The sequence below is a fragment of the Micromonas commoda genome, chromosome 3 (assembly GCF_000090985.2).
Source record: "Micromonas commoda chromosome 3, complete sequence".
NCBI lineage: Eukaryota > Viridiplantae > Chlorophyta > Mamiellophyceae > Mamiellales > Mamiellaceae > Micromonas > Micromonas commoda.
The window spans coordinates 732,491-751,212 of NC_013040.1; the positions used below are offsets into that span (position 1 = coordinate 732,491).

General features: G+C 66.0%; 10 protein-coding genes across 10 annotated transcripts; 5 read left to right on the forward strand and 5 right to left on the reverse strand.

Moving 5' to 3' along the window:
- Nucleotides 1–99: 99 nt before the first annotated feature.
- On the reverse strand, nucleotides 100–1,599 carry MICPUN_107913 (predicted protein). Its single transcript, XM_002500905.1, has one exon. It carries the CDS (start codon nucleotides 1,414–1,416, stop codon nucleotides 160–162), a length of 1,257 nt encoding a protein of 418 aa, XP_002500951.1. The 5' UTR covers nucleotides 1,417–1,599; the 3' UTR covers nucleotides 100–159.
- A 773-nt stretch (nucleotides 1,600–2,372) lies between these two features.
- MICPUN_71596 (predicted protein) lies at nucleotides 2,373–3,326 on the forward strand (the record flags this gene model as incomplete). The annotated part of the gene is made up of 2 exons (XM_002500476.1): nucleotides 2,373–2,585; nucleotides 2,739–3,326. Coding segments are annotated over 2 exons (801 nt in total), but the record flags the coding sequence as incomplete, so codon positions are not given.
- Nucleotides 3,327–3,417: 91 nt separating this feature from the next.
- On the reverse strand, nucleotides 3,418–7,362 carry MICPUN_56957 (predicted protein; the record flags this gene model as incomplete). The annotated part of the gene is made up of 2 exons (XM_002500906.1): nucleotides 3,418–7,122; nucleotides 7,252–7,362. 2 exons carry the CDS (start codon nucleotides 7,360–7,362, stop codon nucleotides 3,418–3,420), a joined length of 3,816 nt encoding a protein of 1,271 aa, XP_002500952.1.
- A 192-nt stretch (nucleotides 7,363–7,554) lies between these two features.
- MICPUN_74510 (predicted protein) lies at nucleotides 7,555–7,821 on the forward strand (the record flags this gene model as incomplete). Its single annotated transcript, XM_002500477.1, has 1 exon — nucleotides 7,555–7,821. A coding segment is annotated over one exon (267 nt), but the record flags the coding sequence as incomplete, so codon positions are not given.
- Nucleotides 7,822–9,073: 1,252 nt separating this feature from the next.
- Nucleotides 9,074–10,009, forward strand: MICPUN_97151 (predicted protein; the record flags this gene model as incomplete). The annotated part of the gene is made up of 1 exon (XM_002500478.1): nucleotides 9,074–10,009. The coding sequence occupies one exon, from the start codon at nucleotides 9,074–9,076 to the stop codon at nucleotides 10,007–10,009; it is 936 nt and encodes a 311-aa protein (XP_002500524.1).
- Nucleotides 10,010–10,080: 71 nt separating this feature from the next.
- Nucleotides 10,081–11,007, reverse strand: MICPUN_107914 (predicted protein). The gene has a single exon (XM_002500907.1). It carries the CDS (start codon nucleotides 10,961–10,963, stop codon nucleotides 10,181–10,183), a length of 783 nt encoding a protein of 260 aa, XP_002500953.1. The 5' UTR covers nucleotides 10,964–11,007; the 3' UTR covers nucleotides 10,081–10,180.
- A 691-nt stretch (nucleotides 11,008–11,698) lies between these two features.
- On the forward strand, nucleotides 11,699–13,648 carry MICPUN_56961 (predicted protein; the record flags this gene model as incomplete). Its single annotated transcript, XM_002500479.1, has 1 exon — nucleotides 11,699–13,648. The coding sequence occupies one exon, from the start codon at nucleotides 11,699–11,701 to the stop codon at nucleotides 13,646–13,648; it is 1,950 nt and encodes a 649-aa protein (XP_002500525.1).
- Nucleotides 13,649–13,943: 295 nt separating this feature from the next.
- MICPUN_107915 (predicted protein) lies at nucleotides 13,944–14,910 on the reverse strand. Its single transcript, XM_002500908.1, has one exon. The coding sequence runs from the start codon at nucleotides 14,722–14,724 to the stop codon at nucleotides 14,500–14,502; it is 225 nt and encodes a 74-aa protein (XP_002500954.1). The 5' UTR covers nucleotides 14,725–14,910; the 3' UTR covers nucleotides 13,944–14,499.
- Nucleotides 14,911–14,983: 73 nt separating this feature from the next.
- MICPUN_79723 (predicted protein) lies at nucleotides 14,984–15,868 on the forward strand (the record flags this gene model as incomplete). Its single annotated transcript, XM_002500480.1, has 1 exon — nucleotides 14,984–15,868. A coding segment is annotated over one exon (885 nt), but the record flags the coding sequence as incomplete, so codon positions are not given.
- Nucleotides 15,869–16,919: 1,051 nt separating this feature from the next.
- Nucleotides 16,920–18,641, reverse strand: MICPUN_97152 (H+-translocating pyrophosphatase family; the record flags this gene model as incomplete). The annotated part of the gene is made up of 2 exons (XM_002500909.1): nucleotides 16,920–18,134; nucleotides 18,237–18,641. 2 exons carry the CDS (start codon nucleotides 18,639–18,641, stop codon nucleotides 16,920–16,922), a joined length of 1,620 nt encoding a protein of 539 aa, XP_002500955.1.
- Nucleotides 18,642–18,722: the final 81 nt, after the last annotated feature.

Consider the following 18,722-nt stretch of genomic DNA (forward strand, 5'->3'; position numbering starts at 1 on the left):
GCCACGGGGAGCAAAGGGGTTGATCGTCATGATGTTTTGGCATCCTGAAATACAGGGCAGCGGCGACTCCCGCCGCTGAACGACGTTGATTGTGTTGGTTTTTTAACTGTTGTAGGATCTAGAACTCATCCAGTAGCCAGAGACAGATCAGAACAATGATCAGAACTCATCCATCTCGTCTTCGTCCATGATGTGCATCGCCAGCTCCTCCAGGTCGCGATCCTTCGCGCTCTTTCGCTCGCCGTCCCCCTTGCCCTTCTTGACCTTGTCCGGGTACCTCATCGCCTTGACCGCCTCGTTGTGCGTGTCCAGGCAGAACGCGATCCTCGCGTGAAACGCCGCCTGCGGCTCGCCCGTCGAGTAGACGTCCGTGGCGTCGCTCGAGTGCATCGTCCTCGCGTCGTGGTCGATCGTCGCGTCGATGCCGCCGTCCCTGATGGCCTTGGCGACGACGAACTCCACGTCCCCGTCGCCCTCGCCCAGGCCGAGCTTCTGCGCGACGTCGTCGAGGGAGATGGCCGAGTACGCCAGCGACACTCGGCGGAGGCCGGTCCGGATGACGTTGCGGCGGAGTCGCGTCACCAGGTTGGTCGTCTTGTCCGCCCTGAAAGCAGCCTCGTGGGCCTCCTGCACGGCGCGGAACTTCTCGAGGTCGCCGAGCCTGACCGCGCCGGTGAGCTCGAGGTACGGGAGGAGCGCCCTCTGCGCCGCCGCGCCGCCGGAAACCGCGGTGGTCAGGTCCTTCTTCTCCGGGATCTCGCCGAGCAAGAGCCTGACGACGGTGATCCACTTGGTGAGCTCCAGGGCGAACCCCTTGGCGAGCTTGGGCGCCTTGCGGTGCGCCTGGGTCAGGCACTCCTTGGCGTCCGAGTACTCCAGCTGGATCGCTCGGATGCGTCCCAGGTAGTAGAGGTACCTGCACTGCTGCTGGTTGCTCCGGCTCGCGGGGAGCTGCGCCTTGCTCCGAAGCTTCTCAGCCTGGTCGTACATGTTGTAGTGCAGGTAGTTGCGCATGAGCAGGTTGAGGATCGTCTCCTGGCCCATCTCGTCGAATCGAAGCGCGGCGACGCGGTGGAGCGCCAACAGCGAGGGCCGAACCTCCGCCAACTCCCCGAACCTCTCGTGCGCGAGCGAGTAGTAAAACACGATCCTCGCCTGGAGCGCGTCGAGGGTGCGTCGGTTGAACTGCGACAGGCGGTTGAGCGCGGCGACGGACGCGGCTTTGCACTCCGGGTCGTTGGCGTCCAGGAGTAAGAGGAGGACGAGGAGGTGGGAGTACGCCTCAGTCTCGGGAAGCTCGCGCTGCGCCGGCGTCGGCGGCGTCGGCGGAACGGCATTCGCTCCGTCGCCAGCGTTGTCGCCAGCTGTGTCATCCTTCGTCGCCGAAGCCTCTCCTCCCTCGGCGACGTCCGCCATCTCGACGTCTCCTCCCTCGGTTTGCTTCTTGCCGCGGCTGCTGCGCCGTTTGGGGGTGGCGGGCTTGGGCGGCGGCGGCGCGGGAGACGGCTCTCCGCCCGCGAGGTCGACGAGCGAACGCTTGGACGGGTTGGAGTCGTCCAGGGAGGCGAGGAGGAAGTCCACCAGCTTCTGCGCGGTGAGCTTCTTGCGCCACGCCATCGTCTGCGGGAGGGGGGATTCGCGTCGGGGGTTCGATCGGCGTCAGGCGGCGGCTCGCGCGGGGGATCTGGGCTCGGGAGAGGCGCGCGAGATCTGGCGGATCTGGCAGATAAAGCCGTTTGGGGGACGGGACGGGCGCGCGCGTCTCACCTGTCGGAGCACCTTGGCGACGAATCGCGGCTCACCCTTGGACGCGGCCGACTTCTCGAGCAGCGCGACGTTCTCGAACAGCTGCGGATCGGGTGAGCGGGATCGGTTCGAGGTCAGTCGTCGGGGTTCAACTCGCGTCGTTTCAATCGGTGCGGGCCGGGGGGTTGGAAAAAGGGCGGATCTGGGTGACGCACCACTTCGAGGACGTCGAGCGCCTTGACCGGCTCGTCCTTCTTCTCCTCCTCCTTCGTCTCCTTTTTCTTGTCCCCGTCCTTCATCTCGACGTCGGCACCCATGGCGACCCTTCGTCGACTCTCTTGGCGCCTGCGCGACTGGCGCTCCCGCGGATCGCTGTTTGAACCTAGCTCTGCCTGGTGTCGACGAGCGAGCATTCGAGCGAGCCCAAAATCGACAGGGAAAAAGGCGGAGCGTTTTACCTCGGGGCGAACAACGGGGGCGCGCGACGCGTGAGGTCGCGGATGGGAGGTCTCGACTCCGCCGAGGAGGCGGACGCGTTCTTCGCGTCGTTCCCCGAGGATCCGGCGTTCGCGCCCAGCGTGGAACGCCTCAAGACTTTCCTGCAGCGCGTGGGCGTCGATACCCCAATCGCGCTCGTGACCTCGGGCGGCACCACCGCGCCGCTGGAGCGAACCGCGGTGCGGTTCGTCGACAACTTCAGCAGCGGATCCCGCGGCGCCGCGAGCGCCGAGTACCTGCTCCGGGCGGGGTACGCCGTCGTCTTCCTCCATCGCGAGGGTTCGCTGCGACCCTTCGACCGCAAGATCCCCGACGCCGCGAGGTGGTTCTACGACAGCCTCGTCTCCGCCTACGATGCGAACGGGATCGCCCCACCGCACGGCCTCGACTGGCACGGCAACAGCATCCTCGACATGCTCCAGACGTCCACCGCCAATCTGGATAGGCCCGGGGTGTGCGCGGAGTCCCTCGCGCGTGAGGCGCTGCGAGGGAAGATAGACCTGGGGGGCCACTTCGACATGATCAACCGGGGAACCTTACTCGCGGTGCCGTTCACCACCTTGTTCCAATACCTCAACCTGCTCAGGGCCCTGTGCACGGAGATGAGCTCGGTGCCGAAGCCGCGGCGGGTCATGGTGTACCTGGCGGCGGCGGTGTCGGATTTTTACGTGCCCTGGGAGAGGCTACCGACGCACAAGATTCAGAGCAGAGAGGCTGGCGACGCGGGTCCGAGCAACTTACCCGGCATTGACGCCACCGACGACGGCGGCGTCGTCATCCGGCTGTCGCAGACTCCGAAGATGCTGGGGCACGTGCGGTCGGCGTGGTGCCCGAACGCGTTCGTCGTCGGGTTCAAGCTGGAGACGGACCCGGACATCCTCCTGGAGAAGGCCAATAGAAGTCTGGTCAAGTACCGGATGCATCTGGTGGTGGCGAACGAGATGCACAGGCGGAAAGACAGGGTCGCGCTGGTGGAACCCGAGGGGAAATCGACGTGGGTGAACCGGCCTGCTGATGTGGCGGACATAGAGGAGCTTCTGATCGGGGAGCTGGCGCGGCGCCACGCGAAGTTCGTGGAAGAGTGTTCCGACGGTTAGAGTTGACGCGCCGTCGTTGCGTAACGCTATGCTAATTCTCTCGTAGTCAAAACAATCCTGTCGTCGCGTCGCTCGCTCAGATCATCGCCCTCGAGAGCGCCGCGCGCGTCACGTCCTCGGGGCGCAGCAGCAGGCCGCAATCCCCGCAACCCGGCCAGCCCTCCCCGCGGGGGTACCCTCGCCCGCACCCTTCGCACGACAGCGGCTCGAACCCTACAAACATTTCCGGTGCCCCGCATAAAAGAGACTTTGCGAGCTGCGACGCTCGAGCGCCCCCGGTTGATTGCATCTCGCCCGCGGCGGACTCCAACGCCCTCGCCCCGCCCGCGCCCGCGTGCTTCGCCGCGGCCCTGACGTCCCACAGCGAGACGCCCCGGTCGGACGCGAGGAACGGGAGGCGCCGCGCGGCGCACGCGACGGAGAGCGACTCGTCGGCAGCGCCGTCGTCGAGTTTTCCCGACGCGGCGTCCCCGGAAATTTCCGTCATCGAATGCGATTTGACGCGACCCGCCGCCAGCGCCGCGGGCGGCGCCACCGCGACGCGTCCCCGCCTCGCGCGCGACTGTATCATCGTCGCTCCGCTCGCGTACGTGCTGGCGACGAATCCGGCGGCGGTCGCGACCAGAACGCCCGCGGGGGACGACGCGAGGCCGGCGTGCGATGAAACCGGAAGCTTCGCGCCGCCGCCAGCTGTGTTCCCGTTCAAATCCAAACCGTCAATCGACGCGACCGTCAAGTCCTCCACGCAGGCGTCCGTCAGCGTCCAGTCGTCGTGCCTCGCGCGCGGGTCCGTGGGCACGGTGTACGCGACGGCGGCGCCGGTGGTGTGCATCGAGACGAGCCGGACCGCGGCGCAGTTCTCAATCTCGGGAGCAGCGCACCACGCCAGCCCGGACACCGGCTGGACGTGACACCTGGCGCTCCACGTCGCCTCCGCGGACGTGGAGTCGTGCGCGGCGAGGCGCCACGCGGCGACCGTTCCCGAGGCCTTCCCCGCGGCGATCACCGGTCGCGCGTGTGCGCGATTGTCCGAATCGATCTTAACCGAGTCGGCGACGGCGACGCGCGTCACGGGATCCCCATCCGCCGGAGACAGCTCCGCGCCGGGAGTTAGGGGAACCGCGCGGGTCGCTCGCCTTCCCCGTCGTCCCCCCTCGGCACCCGCGGCGGCGAGGAGGGATTTGCGCGAGACGGTGAACGTTCGAACGGATCCGTCCGAGCCGCCGACGACGAGCGCGAACCCCCCGCCCCCCGGTGACTCACCGGGCGATGACTCACCGTTTTGCGGTGACTCACCGTTTTGCGGTGACTCACCGGGCGGTGACTCACCGAGCCGGACGTCCCCGGTCCACGCCAGCGACGTCGCGCACCCGTCGCACGCGCGAAAGCGACCCATCGCCTCAACGTCCACCGCGCCCCCGTCGCCCGCCGTCGCCGGCCGCCGAACGAGCCACAGGGTGACGGCGCCGGATTTGCACCCCACGGCTAGCACGGACGCGGGGGGCTCGTCGGGACGGCGATCGAGCCGCGGAGACCACGCGACGGAGAGCGCGGCGGCGGCGGCGGCGCGCCTCGCGGCGGCGGCGGCGCTCGCGGGGTCCGCGCTCGAGGCGGCGGTGATCGAAGCCCTGCGACCGCGCTGTCTCTTGGGCTTGGGCTCGTCGTCGTCCTCCTCGTCGTCGTCGCTGGAAGAGGCGTTCGAGGCATCCGGGTCGTCCTCGTCGTCCTCCTCGTCCTCGTCCTCGTCGGCGGGGAGGATGGGTCTCGCCCTGGCGGCTCTCGCCCGCCTCGCGATGGGCACGTCCTCCTCCTCGTCGTTGTCGTCAGCCTGGGTGATATTCTCCCTGATCTCCAACTGGTACCCGTTCTGCGTGGGCGGCTTGAGCTCCTTCCTGACCTTGTCCTTGTTCTTCTGCACGCGCGGGGCGACCTTCTCCCAAACCAGCTTCTCAACCTTCTCCAGAAGCGGCTTGTCGTCATTCTTGTCGAGGTGTTTCCCCTGTGGATAGAGTCTCGTGATCCCCGCGCCCGCCCGTGCAGCCAGAAACGCGTCGCAGACTCGCAGCGCGATGTCCTTGAGACCCGCGTTACGCCTCGACTTGTTCGCTTTGGTGACGTCGTTGACGGCGGCAAAGACGTCGTCGCCAACCTTCGCCGCCGTGAACACCGCCTCCACGGCTTTGACCGGGGCATCATTCGCGCCGCACTCGGCCGCGGTCTTCGCCGCGGCAGCCTTGGCACTCGCGCGAAGTTCGTTCGCGTAAGCCGCGGCGAAGTGCTCCCCAGGTTTCCTGCCTCTCGTCTTTCCAGTCGCGGAGGCGGCGGGTCGGTGGGCGACGGCGACGGGCGCCGCGTCGGGCAGCTCCTCCTTCTCGACGACGTCAGTCTCCTTCGGGATCGTCACCTTGGCGACCGTCGGTTCGGGCTTCGGGGCCACGGGGTCCTCCTCCCCCTCCTTATCCTCCTCCCCCTCCTCATCCTCATCCTCTTCATCGTCCTCTTCATCCTCGGGGAACGTAAAGTCCGACAACTTGTACCCGGAGTAGTCAGAGTCTGTGGCTTTTCTCCACGCGCCGTGCGCGCACCCCTCGCCGATCCACGCCATCCTCGGCCTCGATCGGATCGTGCCCGGGGGCACGTTCGAGCGCTCGCCTTCCCCTCGCACCCCAAGCTTGATCCACGCGCCGCCCTTGTCGACGAATGCCGGAACCCAACCCCCGCGTCGCGTCATCGCCACCTCAGCTTCTCCCACCACCCCATCCTTCCACCCACTCTGCGCGGGCCGCAGCTCAAACACGCCCGACGCACCCTCGAACCCGAGGGACTGCGACGGGAACTCGTGGCATCCCGCGGCGCTCGCTCCCTCGCCGTCGAGGCGCAGCGCCGGGAACTCGCCGTCGTTTTCGCAGACGAGCCAGACGCATCGCGGAGCCCCGCGAACGGGCTCGTCGAAACAAACCCTCACGCGGAAGTTGAACGCGGACACGAGCGACTGAACCGTCCCCGGGCGCCATCCACCCGCGGCACCCGAGTCGGCACCCCTCGAGTCGGCACCCGACGACGCCCGACGCCGAACCTCCACCGCCGCGCCGACGCGGAGAGAATCCGCCGGGAACTTCGCCGGCTCGGTCGGCCAGCAGCCGCCGCCGCCGCCGCCGCTCGAGCCCTCGCCGACGCCCGCCGCGGGCAGCGCCGTACGCTTCTCGCCCCGCCCTCCGCCGCCGTTGGCGACCGCCGGCAGCGCGAGCGGCGCCTCCCTCGCGCGGAGGAGGAGCCGCGCGTACTGCGGCGATGGCAACCTCGGACGCCGATTGGTCTCAAACGCCGATCGGTCGAAGGCGTCGCCGCCGTCGTCCAGCCACCCCTCCGCCTCGGCGACGGACGCGAACATCTCCGAGACGTCGCACACCTTGGCCCACTCCGCGTCGGACTCGGCGCGCGGCGGGGCGTGCACGGTGACGCGGTGCGCGGAGGATGCGATGGCGAGCAGGCACCCGTCGCCGAGGATGCCGGACGGCGACACAGCTGGCGGCGCGAGGCCGAGCGGGGACCACGCGAGGTCGCGCGCGACGACCTCGGGGCGATGGTTCGGGTGGATGACGACGCGCGTGGACAGGAGCGAGGTGGACCTGCGCGGGCGGGTCAGCTCGGGGAAGGGGACGCCTCCGTCGCCGTCGTCGCCGTGGTCGTCGGCGTCCTCGTCGTTTGCGTTGGCCGGCTTGGCGCGAGCGTCGTCGACGAGCGAGACGCATCCCGCGGGTCCGTCGATGTCGGCGGGGTTCTGTGTGGTTTGGCGGGGGCGGAAGGGACGTTCGGTGAGCGATTCGGGGGGCGGATGCGGGATCCAGGGGCTCGGCGGATCTGAGAATCTGAGAGGAGGCAAAAATGCAACAACGAGGGGGGGACGCACCAGGATGCACACGCTCCTCTCCTGGCCGACCGCGATGAGGTTCTCGTGCGACCACGCCACCGCGCCGGGGTACGGCGAAGGAGTCTCGCGAAGTACGCGCTCCCAGGGCATGATCGACCCTCACCCTCACCCCCGGGCAGCCTCCTCTGATGAAGCACGGGCTTTTTGAACTGGTGGAGTGGTTGAGACGCTGACCGGCAGAGTTAGAGCTGTTTCACAGCGCTCCGAACCCCTCCGTGCGGAATCAGGAAACCCCGCCGTAGGGCACTCCCGTGGCGCGCAGCAGCTGGTCAACGATCCACGATGGCGTCGGCGATCAGAGCATGGATCAACTCCCCCACGGGCCCCAAGACGACGCACTTCTGGGGGCCCGTCGCCAACTGGGGCTTCGTCCTGGCGGGCCTCAACGACACGAAGAAACCCGAGGAGCAAATCAGCGGGCCGATGACCGGGGCGCTCACCGTCTACAGCGGTCTGTTCATGCGGTTCGCGTGGAGGGTGCAGCCCAGGAACTTCATCCTGCTCGCGTGTCACACGGCGAATGCCTCAGTCCAGGTGAGAGCCCTTTCCATCAACCCCGTCCCCCTCGTCGCGCCCCCGCCCGGCTCCGGATTCCTTAGGGATAGGCGCCCCTCGAACGCGTCCTCTGCCGCGAATAAATCTCTCACCGCCCGGTCCGAACCCCTCTCTCCACCGCAGTTCTACAACCTCCAGCGCTGGTACAGATGGTCGTCCGTGCAGGAGCAGGTCAACACGGGCGTGGCGGTGATCGAGCCGGCCAAGACTAAGTAAGGGACGGGGATTAGCGCACTAGTAGCCGGGGGCGATAGAAGAGGCACCACGTAATCTTAGGCAATTTCTTCATGAGAGCACGCAACGAAGTTTTCTCATTCGAGCACCGTCACTTCGAGCAGACGCGCCGACATGTCGTTCTTCGGGATAGAGGTGGCGCCGGGCGAGCCGGCGTACTTCCGCCCGGACGATGAGTGTCCGTGCGTGAGGATTAAGAGGGCTGCACTCATAGTCCGCGGCGATACGATCGAGGACGGCGCGCGCGTGCTCGTCAAGTGCCGCATCGCGAAGGGTGCGTTATGCGCCGTTCATCTTGTCGCCCAACCACCTCGCCCGTCCCGGCTCCATCGACACACGGGCGCTAACCTCACATTTGACCCGACCCACAGGTCCGCCGCACGTGCTAGCATCCCTCATCCCCGGCCGACTGGAGAACGTCGAGCTCGACGTCACCTTCCTCGACGACACGCGCATCAGCGCGGAGGTGGCGCAGTCCGCCGCCGCCGCCGCCGCCGCGGAGAGGGCGTCGAAGAGGAGCAGGTCGACGCCCGTGACGTACGCGGTTCACCTCACGGGCAACGTGGAGGACGACTACGAGGTCACCGACGCGGGAGACGCGGGAGACGGCTCGGACGATGATCTCGAGACGCGCGGGTCGTCCGAGCCGGAGTCCAGCAGCGAGGACGAATCCACAGACGACGAAGCCGCTCCGACGACGACGCACGCGGACGGCTCGGACTCCGAGAGCTGGGGCAGCGGGAGCGACCTCGAGGACGACGAGGACGAGGACTCGCCGGCGCCCCGTGGGGGCGATTCGGCGGCGACGGCGTCGCGACGGGAGGACGCCGCGAACGAAGAGGAGGAGGCGGAGGGACGGAGAAGAGCGGCGGCGGCGGGCGCGGCCACCGGCGAGTGGGCCGTGCCGGATCAACGCGATACGTCGGCGCTCGCGCGTTGGGACGTCGCGAACGGCGAGTGGGCGTACCACATACAGAACAGCGGCGCGCGGCAGCACCGGCGATCGTCCAAGATGCCGGAGTTTAAGTGGACCGGGCCGCTGCGTCCGATGAAGGTGTCGCCCAAGCGGTCGGTGCCCAAGATTGGGTGGCTGTGCCCGCTCCCGGACTACGCGCGGACCGGCTGGCCGGAGGCTGAGTTCGCCTCGTCCCTGCAGCACAAGCTGGAGGTAAAGACGCCTGAGCAGCTGGCCAAGATGCGCGCGGCGTGTTCGCTCGGGCGGGCCGTCATGGACGCCGTCGCCGCCGCCATCAAACCCGGCGTCACCACCGACCAACTCGACAGGATATGCCACGCGATGACCCTGATGAACGGCGCGTACCCGTCCCCGAGGAACTACATGGGCTTCCCCAAGTCTCTGTGCACCTCCGTGAACGAGGTGGTGTGCCACGGCATTCCGGACGCGCGGCCCCTGGAGGATGGGGACATCGTCAACCTGGACATAACCGTGTGCCTCGACGGGTACCACGGTGACCTGAACGAGACGTACTTCGTCGGAACCGGAAGTTCCGACCCGGAACGCGCCGAACGGGCCAAGGCGCTGATGAAGTGCGCCCTGGAGTGCCTGGAACTCGCGATGGCGCGGTGCACGCCCGGCGCGCGGTTCAGGGACCTTGGCGAGGCGATACAGACGCACGCCAACGGACGGGGGTACGGCGTGGTGAAGGACTTTTGCGGTCACGGCATCGGGGCGCTGTTTCACTGCGCCCCGAACGTCCCGCACTACGCCAAGAACAAGGCTGTCGGGGTGATGAAGCCCGGGATGACGTTCACGATCGAGCCGATGGTGAACGAGGGGACGCACAGGACGAAGCACTGGCCGGACGGGTGGACGGCGGTGACGGCGGATGGCGGGCGGAGCGCGCAGTACGAGCACACCATGGCGGTGACGGAAACCGGCCTGGACGTTCTCACGAAACGCACCGCAAACTCGCGCCCGTTCTACTGAGTATCGTCATAGACGTAGTGCTGGGTTAAGCGTTTAGCTACTAGCTATTAACTTATAGTAGGCTCTTGGAAAAGAACACGACTCTGTTCGACCATTACAAGCGTGTTTCGCGGCCAACTGAGCCAGTTGAACAATGCGACCTAAACGTAAAAATCAATTCATCGACTCGTTTCAACGCGGCGAGCCTTGGGCCACGTGAGGGTCTCCCAGGAGCGAGGACGTGTCCGAAGACGGCGCGATGTCGCTGCCCTGCGGCGACCCCGTGCTGTCCCTGCGACCCTTCCCGGCGGAGCCCTGCTCGCCCTTCCAATTCCCGCCGCCGACCGGGTACCCGTCGCCGTCGTTGAGCAGCGGAGTCTTCTCATCCGCCCCCTTCGCCGGCATCCCGTGCTCCTCGTCGAACACGCCGGTCCCGCAGCAGCACCCGGACATCTCGCATATCTCGTACACCAGCAAGCTCACCTTGATCCCACCTGCGAGGGTGAAGAGAGCGCACGCGATAAAGTACGCCCCCGGGTCGTCGTCAAAGCAGAAGAAGACGCCACCCGCCGCGCAGATCCCGAGCATGATCTCCGCCCAGACCAGTATGCGCATGTTCTTGTCCCACGGCGACGGCGGGGGTTTACCCACCGCCTCGTTATGCGCGCTGATGCACTCCCATCGTTCCACGAGGAACATCCCGACGCCGATGGGGAACATGAAGAAGGACACCGCCCAGATGATGTTCGCCCAGTTGCGCATCCACTCCCACTCTCGGTTCTCGTTCATGTCCGCGCCGAACATCGCGTGCAGCACCGTCGGCGAGTACATGAGCGAACCGACTATCCCCATCGCGAGACCGATCACGTTGAAGAGGGTACCGAAGAACTGGTACGCCGAGCTGTTGATGGCCATGTTCTCCTGTCCGCGGAGCTTGGATGCTTTATCCTTGCTGAGGCACTGCGGTAAGGCCATGCCGACGCCGCAGAGAACGTACCCCGCGGTGCAGAAGAACGACGTCGGGTCCCAACCCTTCTGGAGGTACATCAGCGCACCCAGCGCGAACATAAGTAGGCCCATGTTAACCTGTGGTGATGCGTACGACGGGTTCGAGGGTCAGCGATCGTTCGATCGAGTGCGCACGGAGAGGATGAAGGAATAAGATTCGACAACGTGGTACGGTGCGGGGGTCATCGCGGCGCGCGGAGGGTGCGTGTGTCGGGGTACTCACGCTCAGCAGCAGGAAGATCCTCGTGGGATACGAGTTATCGAAGGGATCATCGTCGTCGTAATTCTTCTTTCCCCGACTCATCACTCCAACCCAGCCCCCCGTGGCTCACCCCAAACCCAGCCCGGTTGTTGTAACACCAATTTCAAGATGTCGAACCCCCGACGGCCCGGGAAGGTTCGGGTGTCACACCGACGCGGAGATCCGTGAGAAACTCGTATCGCCTGACAAAAACGCGCGGGGCACGTGGATGGTCCGCCTCCACGGCCGCGAAGAGAGCTATGTACATCGCGTCGGCGGGACATCTGAGATGTACGTAGTAGTGGAAATGCAACCGACCGTTTCCATTTACACGACTCAAGAAATAAACTCAAGAAGATGGTCGGACACCTGCGGCAGAGCGGCGAACTTCGCGCACGCGAACAAGAAACGAGGGGGCGGTAGTATCCCGTTTAGGCAATTGGGGCGCACGGGACGCGACGATGGACGACCGGTCTCGTGAGACGGCTGTGGACGTCGTGCGCCGATGCCGCGAGGCGGGCATCGAGCTCGATCCCGTCCTCGCCGCGTACCACTGCGCGGCGCTCAGATACCAGGGCGTGCCGTGGGACGACGCGTTCACGCAGACGGCCGCCGAGCGCATCGTCGCGCCCAGGTCCAGGCTCGCGGTGGACACGATGGCCATGCAGGTCGCCGCGGACGAGATCCGCGCGACGATGACCGCCGCGATCGCCGCGGATCGCCGCGACCGTGAGGAACGCGCCGCCGCGTACGAGCGCGAGGTCCTCACCGTCGCCGCGTCCTTCCCCCGCATGACGCAGCGCGAGCAGGCTGACTTCATGGAGCATATGTGGAAAAACGTCTTCTTCCGGTACGTGTGCGTCAAAGGGGGGATGGAGAGCGCTCTGGGGATCAACGACGAGGTGGGACGGGAGGAAACGTTCGCGGCTTTCAAGTCGGTGTTTCCAAAGCACGAGACGACGCGGTTCCTGACCCAGACGGCGCCGGAGATCAGCGCGCAGCTTCGCGAGCTCGCGTCCATCGTGCTGGGCATCCGAGTGTTCAACCGACGGATGGAGGAACTCTCGCGGGGGGGGAACGGGCCGTCGCCCAGCGGCTCAGTCCCGGACCCGGCGCCGGGGTACTTGAACCTCGGCGCGAAGATGCGAGAGGACCTCGCGGGCAGGGCGCACTCGGCGGCGAGGCTGTGCGCGCAGTACCGTTGCGTCTCGTCGCATCAATCGCTTCGAAGGGACCCCGGGGATGAGTTGCTCACGCGGCTCGCCGACGAGAACAACAACCGCGTCGCGTACTGGTCCATCATCCGCGCCCTCATCGAGGACAACGCGGAGGGTATCGAGCGCGTGGACGAGCTGACGCGGAGGGTGCACGACGGGTGCGAGGAGGTTCGCGAGCTGATCGAAGACGCGGAGGGTTTAACCGAGGGTTTAGGCGGCGGCGTACGAAGGGACGAGTTGTACCCGATCCTGCAGTCGGTGGGTGCGAACCACTCCGCGCTGTTAGACGAGGCGGCGGCTCAGGAGGTAATCCACGCGGTGAGCGCGCGCATGACGGACTTTTCGAAACCCTTCGAGACGTCGCTCACGAACGAGCTCCTCCACGAGGGCATCCGGGTCGAGAAGATGGCGAAGGAGCGGTACGGGCCGCACGCCGTCGTCGGGGTTCCAAAGGTGGACGATGCCAAGGACGTCCCTAAGACGGTCGTGGAGCCGCACTTGAGTCGTAAGCTCGGCGAGTCCGGCGCGGAGATCACGCACGGAGGCGTGACCACCTTGGAGTACGGGGGATACGACGTCTTCGCGCTGTGCAAACGACGCGGCTTGGCGCTGCCCGCGTCGATGTCGGCGCCCGACACCGCGGTTGTTTTCCAGGGCAAGACGTACGGATTCGCGGACGAATACGCCGCCAAGCAGTTCGCGTCGCAGCCGGCAAAGTACGTGCGCGCGATGCACGCGACGCTGTTTCGCATGCCGGAGCTGGTGCGGATCACCCACCCCTCGGGGGAGGCGACGGCGAGGGCGTTTCCGAATTTGGACGTCGCCAAGCTGGCGGCTGGGATGTCCGTGCCGTCGCCCACGGAGTTTGGCACGCAGACGGACACGCACCCGGTGGAGCGTCACGTCGATAAGGACTACGAGTGGAACGAGTGGGCGCTGCGGCGACGGGCGCTGCACGCGGCCAACTTACTTCGCAAGGCGACGCACGGCTCGCAGACGCACTCGAGTCACTTCAGGCGGGAGAACACCACTCAGGTTTGGCTCCCGAAGAGGAACGAGACGCAGACGGTGGTGACCAAGGGGACGACGATGCCGCAGAAGAAGAGGTACATCGGCGGCATGAGGGGCGCGCCGGACGTCAAGCTCAACGTGGTCAACGTGGAGCTGGACCTCGGCCAACCGTACGAGCACTAGCTAGCTGACAAGGCGCGACAACAGAAATCTAAAAATTTGCGAGAAGGTTTTTATCCTCACCTCGCGTCGGGCGTTCCACCCCCGCCGAGACCCGACTTTCTTCTCTTCTTCCAGTGCTGATCCGCCGCCCTCGGCGACGACGAGCTCGTCGGGGACTCCTCGATCGAACCCAGCCGGAACCCCTCCACCGCCGCCGCCGTGCTCGGCGCCACCGTGTGAATGCGAAATATCTCCCGCCCGCCTCTTCTCCTGCTCTTTGTCTCCTCGCACCACGACATCTCCCGCACCGTCAGGTCCACGACGATGGGCGCGCGCATTCCCCGCTGCACTCTGTACAGACCGTGGTGCGTCACCAGCGCCTTGACGATCCGCCTGACCAGCACCAGCTTGGCGAGGCTCTGAAACGCGCGAAAGTCTAGCGGATGCTCCGGAGGGAACAGAATCGGGAAATTATTCACGAGGAAGTCGTGCTCCGCGGCTGTCGCGGGGGGTATGGTGATCACGCAACGCGGTTCCCTCTGATCCAGCAGCACGCGCACCGTACCCTGAATCCCTTCGCTAAACCTCACCACGGCCTCCGCGTCTAACGACCCGGCGGAGTGCACGTCCAACGCCTCGAACAGGGCGTGGATTTTTTTCTGCACCTCGGGATGTTTCAACGTCTGGCGAACGTGCAGTCTGCCGGCGCTGTCGGGCCGGAAGGAGAGGGCGTCGAGCCACCACTCCCAGAGTTCCTTGCCCGCGCGCCTCTCCGCGCCCTCCAGGGAGCTCACCCCCGCGAGCCACACCGGTAAGTCCTGGAAGATGAGGAGGATGACGCGTGAGGCGACGCGTGGAAAGTGACGTCCGAGTCAGCATGCGTTACGGAGCAAGGGGCAGAGCGTGCACGAGAGGGGACGAGGGGAGCGGGTGCTTCGCAGGTGGAGGAGCGTCAGTATCGGGGTGAAATCGGGGCGGGCGCGCACCGGATCCTCGATGGTCCTCGCGTTCGGGTCCATCTCAGTCTTGGTGAGCCCGAGAGCTCGCGCGGAAAACTTGAGGACCGGAAGGCATATGGACAGCATAGTTCTCAGCATCCATCTGCGAACCCTCGCTCGCATTAGGGACCAAACCAGCAACGGGGACGTGAACAGAAGGCTCCATGCGACGTATGTGGTGACCCATCGCCCGCGGGGTCTCCCGCGGCTCCCCAACCCTTCCCTCATCGGCTCGCTCGCCACGAAAACGTGGCCAAGCAAAAAGTTATTAGACGTTAAAGTCCGAGAAAGTTTCAAAGATCTGGGGCGCGGAGGAGGGCACCTGGGAGACGCGAGTCTCGGAGTGAGACGGTGGGCGATGTCGTCGACGTGGAACAAGCTCGTCAACCTCGTCATCCGCCCGCCTCGCGCGCAGTACGACCCGAACGAGCACCTCCCCGGGCCGAGATTCCGCATCGCCGGGGTCACTCACGTTCGACGCGACATCGACCTGGCGGGAGCCGACGGGCTGACGCTCAAGTGCAGCCACTACGAGCCCGAGGTGAGGGGCAATGACCCGCTGCCGTGCGTTATCTATCTCCACGGCAACTCGGGGTCCCGATGTGACGCCACGGAGGCCATACGTCTGCTCCTCCCCGCGCGCATCACCGTGTTCGCGGTGGACCTCGGGGGATCCGGCATGAGCGAGGGGGAATACGTGACGCTCGGCGTCCGGGAGACGAAGGACGTCGAGTGCATCGTCAACCACCTCAGGGACCAGGGGTTGACCTCCAAGATCGGCCTCTGGGGTACCAGCATGGGCGCGGTGACCGCCATCATGTACGCGAACCGCGACCCCTCCATCGCCGGCGTCGTCCTCGACTCGCCGTTTTCTTCGCTGCCCAAGCTCATGCTCGAGCTCGTCGCGCAGTTCACCAAGGGCAGCCGCGTGGGCGTGCCCAAGATGGCCGCGCGAATGGCGCTCTCCTTCGTCAGATCTTCCGTCAAATCGAGGGCCAAGTTCGACATCAACGACCTGGACCTGAGAAAGGTGGCGCCGTCCACGTTTTGCCCGGCGCTCTTCGCGCACGGCAAAGACGACGACTTCATACCGCCGCACCACAGCGAGACGCTGCACGAGCTGTACGCCGGGGATAAGAACTACATAGCCATCGACGGCGACCACAACTCGCCGAGACCGGCGTTCTTCTTCGACAGCACGGTGATTTTCTTTTGCAACGTGCTGGACCCGCCGCCGACGAGCTACCAGGCGGGCGCGATGGGCCGGGGCAGCGCCAACGGACTCGGGCCGCCGGTCTCGGGGAGTCTCCGGGGACGCGATCCGGGCGTCCGGGACGTCGACCGACGGGGCTCACCGGCGCCCGTGGAGTTCGTCCGTCGCAGGCACGAGCGACGGGAGACGCCGGAGGAGGACGATGGAGCCAGCGTGAGCGAGAACGTCGCGACGCTGGTGGCGATGGGATTCGACGAGGCCAAGGCGAGGGCGGCGCTGCGGCGGGGGGGCGGGGACGTGGAGGCGGCGGTGGCCGCGCTCATCGCCGGCGGGGACGGGGAGGCGGGGGCCGGGGGCGGCGGGGAATCGAGGAGCGGCGGGGGCGGGGGCGGCGGGGAATCGAGGAGCGGGGGCGGCGGGATCCTCGGATCTATGTTCTCGGGATTTGACAGGCACTACGAGGGACAGGCGGGCGGTGGAACCCACGGAGGCCACACCGCGCCGGTCCCTCGATCGCTGGACAACTCGCGCACGTCGAGCTCGGGTGAGATTTTCCACACGCCCCTCGGAGAGCCGCGCGGGAGCGGGGGCAGCGAGGGCAGCGACCGGCAGACGTCGCCGCACTTTGCCGGGGGGATTCGGTTCGGGGACAGCCCGCCGTCGGAGTCCCTGTCGCAGGCGTCGTACGGGAGCGCGAGGCCGTGGTCGCCCGGGTCGGTGGTAAGCAAGCCGCTGGTGCGAGGAGGTGATCGGGAGAAGATGTCGAGCGAGATGCTGGAGGCGTTGGCGACGGTATCCGACGAAGACTTGGCTCGGGCGATATCGCTCAGTTTGCAGGACATCAACCTCGGCGGTAAAGACGGCGACGACGAGAAGTAAAACATAGGTAGCTCTAAAACCTTAGCAAAGAGAAGGAGGCGCGTTTGAGTACGTGATCGCAGGTCGAACGCGTCCCTCAGCGACACTCGATCCATCGCGTCCAGCGCCTGTGATCAGTGTGCGGAAAGACGGTGGTTACATCATTGCGTGCTTTTAACGTTGAATTAAATTTTTTCATCACACCACGAAGTGGATGCGGTTATCAGAAGACCCTCCGGGGGATGTTAAAGTATCCCTGTCCATTGTTAATGGACATGAAAAAGTCGGCAAAGACGAGGGAGATGATCGCCATGAGTTTCATGAGGATGTTGAGCGCGGGGCCGGAGGTATCCTTGAGGGGATCGCCCACGGTATCGCCCACGACGGCAGCCTTGTGGCACTCGGAGCCCTTGCGCTGGCGAACCGAGACGAGAATCGGCGACCCAAACTCGTCGCGCATGATCTCACCCGTCACCTCGTCGCGCTTGGGCATGTCGATGTACAGGCCACCCTTCTCGACGTACTTCTTGGCGTTGTCCCACGCGCCGCCGGTGTTGGACGCGGAGATGGCCAGCTGGACGCCCGAGGCCATGCCGCCCGCGAGGAGACCGACGACAGCCTCGACGCCAAAGAACATCCCGGTGAGAATGGGCGCGGTCATGACCAGGATGGCGGGCGGGACCATCTCGCGGAGGGACGCGTCGGTGGAGATCTTGATGCACCTGGCGTGATCGGGGGGTGCGTGGCCGGGGGTACCCTCGAGGAGACCCGGGATGGTGTCGAACTGGCGCTTCACCTCCTTGACCATCTCCATCGCGGCGATGCCGACCGACTTCATGGTCATGGCGGAGAACCAGTACGGAAGCATCGAACCGACGAGGAGGAACGCGAACACCGTGGGGTTCAGCAGGTTCACGCCGTTCTCGAGCACCTCGGTGCGGGTGACAAACGCGGCGGTGAGCGCGAGCGAGACGAGCGCCGCGGAGCCGATGGCGAAACCCTTGCCGATGGCGGCGGTGGTGTTGCCCGCGGCGTCGAGAGCGTCGGTCTTCTCGCGGACAGCCTCGGGGAGCTCGGCCATCTCGGCGATACCGCCGGCGTTGTCGCAGATGGGGCCGTAGACGTCGATGGCGAGGCACGTGGAGAGCGTGCCCAACATGCCGAGCGCGGCGAGAGCCACGCCGTACATGTCCATGAGAGAGAACGCGACGAAGACGATACCGGCGAGGATACCCACGGGGATGATGGTGGACTTGTAGCCGAGCGCGAGGCCGTAGATGATGTTGGTGGCGGCGCCCGTCTCGGTTGACCTGGCCACCTCGCGCACGGGTGAGTAGGAGTGCGAGGTGTAGTACTCGGTGACAAAGCCGATGATGAGGCCACCCCACAATCCGGCCGCGATGCAGCAGAACGCGGACATGGGACCCATGGTGACGCACTTGGAGGTGTTCACCCCCTCAACGCACGCGGACGCGAAAGACTTGGGCCCAAGGTAGAACTCCTGGGGCATGAACATAGCGCACACGGGGAACATCGCGACTGTCATGCCGACGGTGGACAGAGTGAGCTGCGTCTTGAGAACCTCCTCGATGGAAGCCTCGGATCGCACCGGCCTGAAGTCGGTCGCGACGAAGGACGTCGCGATGCACACGAGGATACCAACGGAAGAGATGTAGAGCGGGAAGATCAGCGTGTCCCAGCCCGCGGAGACGAGGTCGTGCGACTGCGCGGCGATGACAAGCGCGGCGCAGGTGGCCTCGCCAAACGAGCCAAAGAGATCGGAGCCCATACCGGCGACGTCACCGACGTTGTCACCGACGTTGTCGGCGATGGTGGCGGGGTTCCTCGGGTCGTCCTCGGGGATGCCCGCGACGACCTTACCGGCGAGGTCTGCGCCGACGTCGGCAGCCTTGGTGTAGATGCCGCCACCGACGCGGCCGAACATGGCGATCGCGGATCCGCCGAGTCCAAAGCCCGCGATGCACTCGAAGAGCTTGACAGCCTCGACGGCGACGTCGAACGCGGA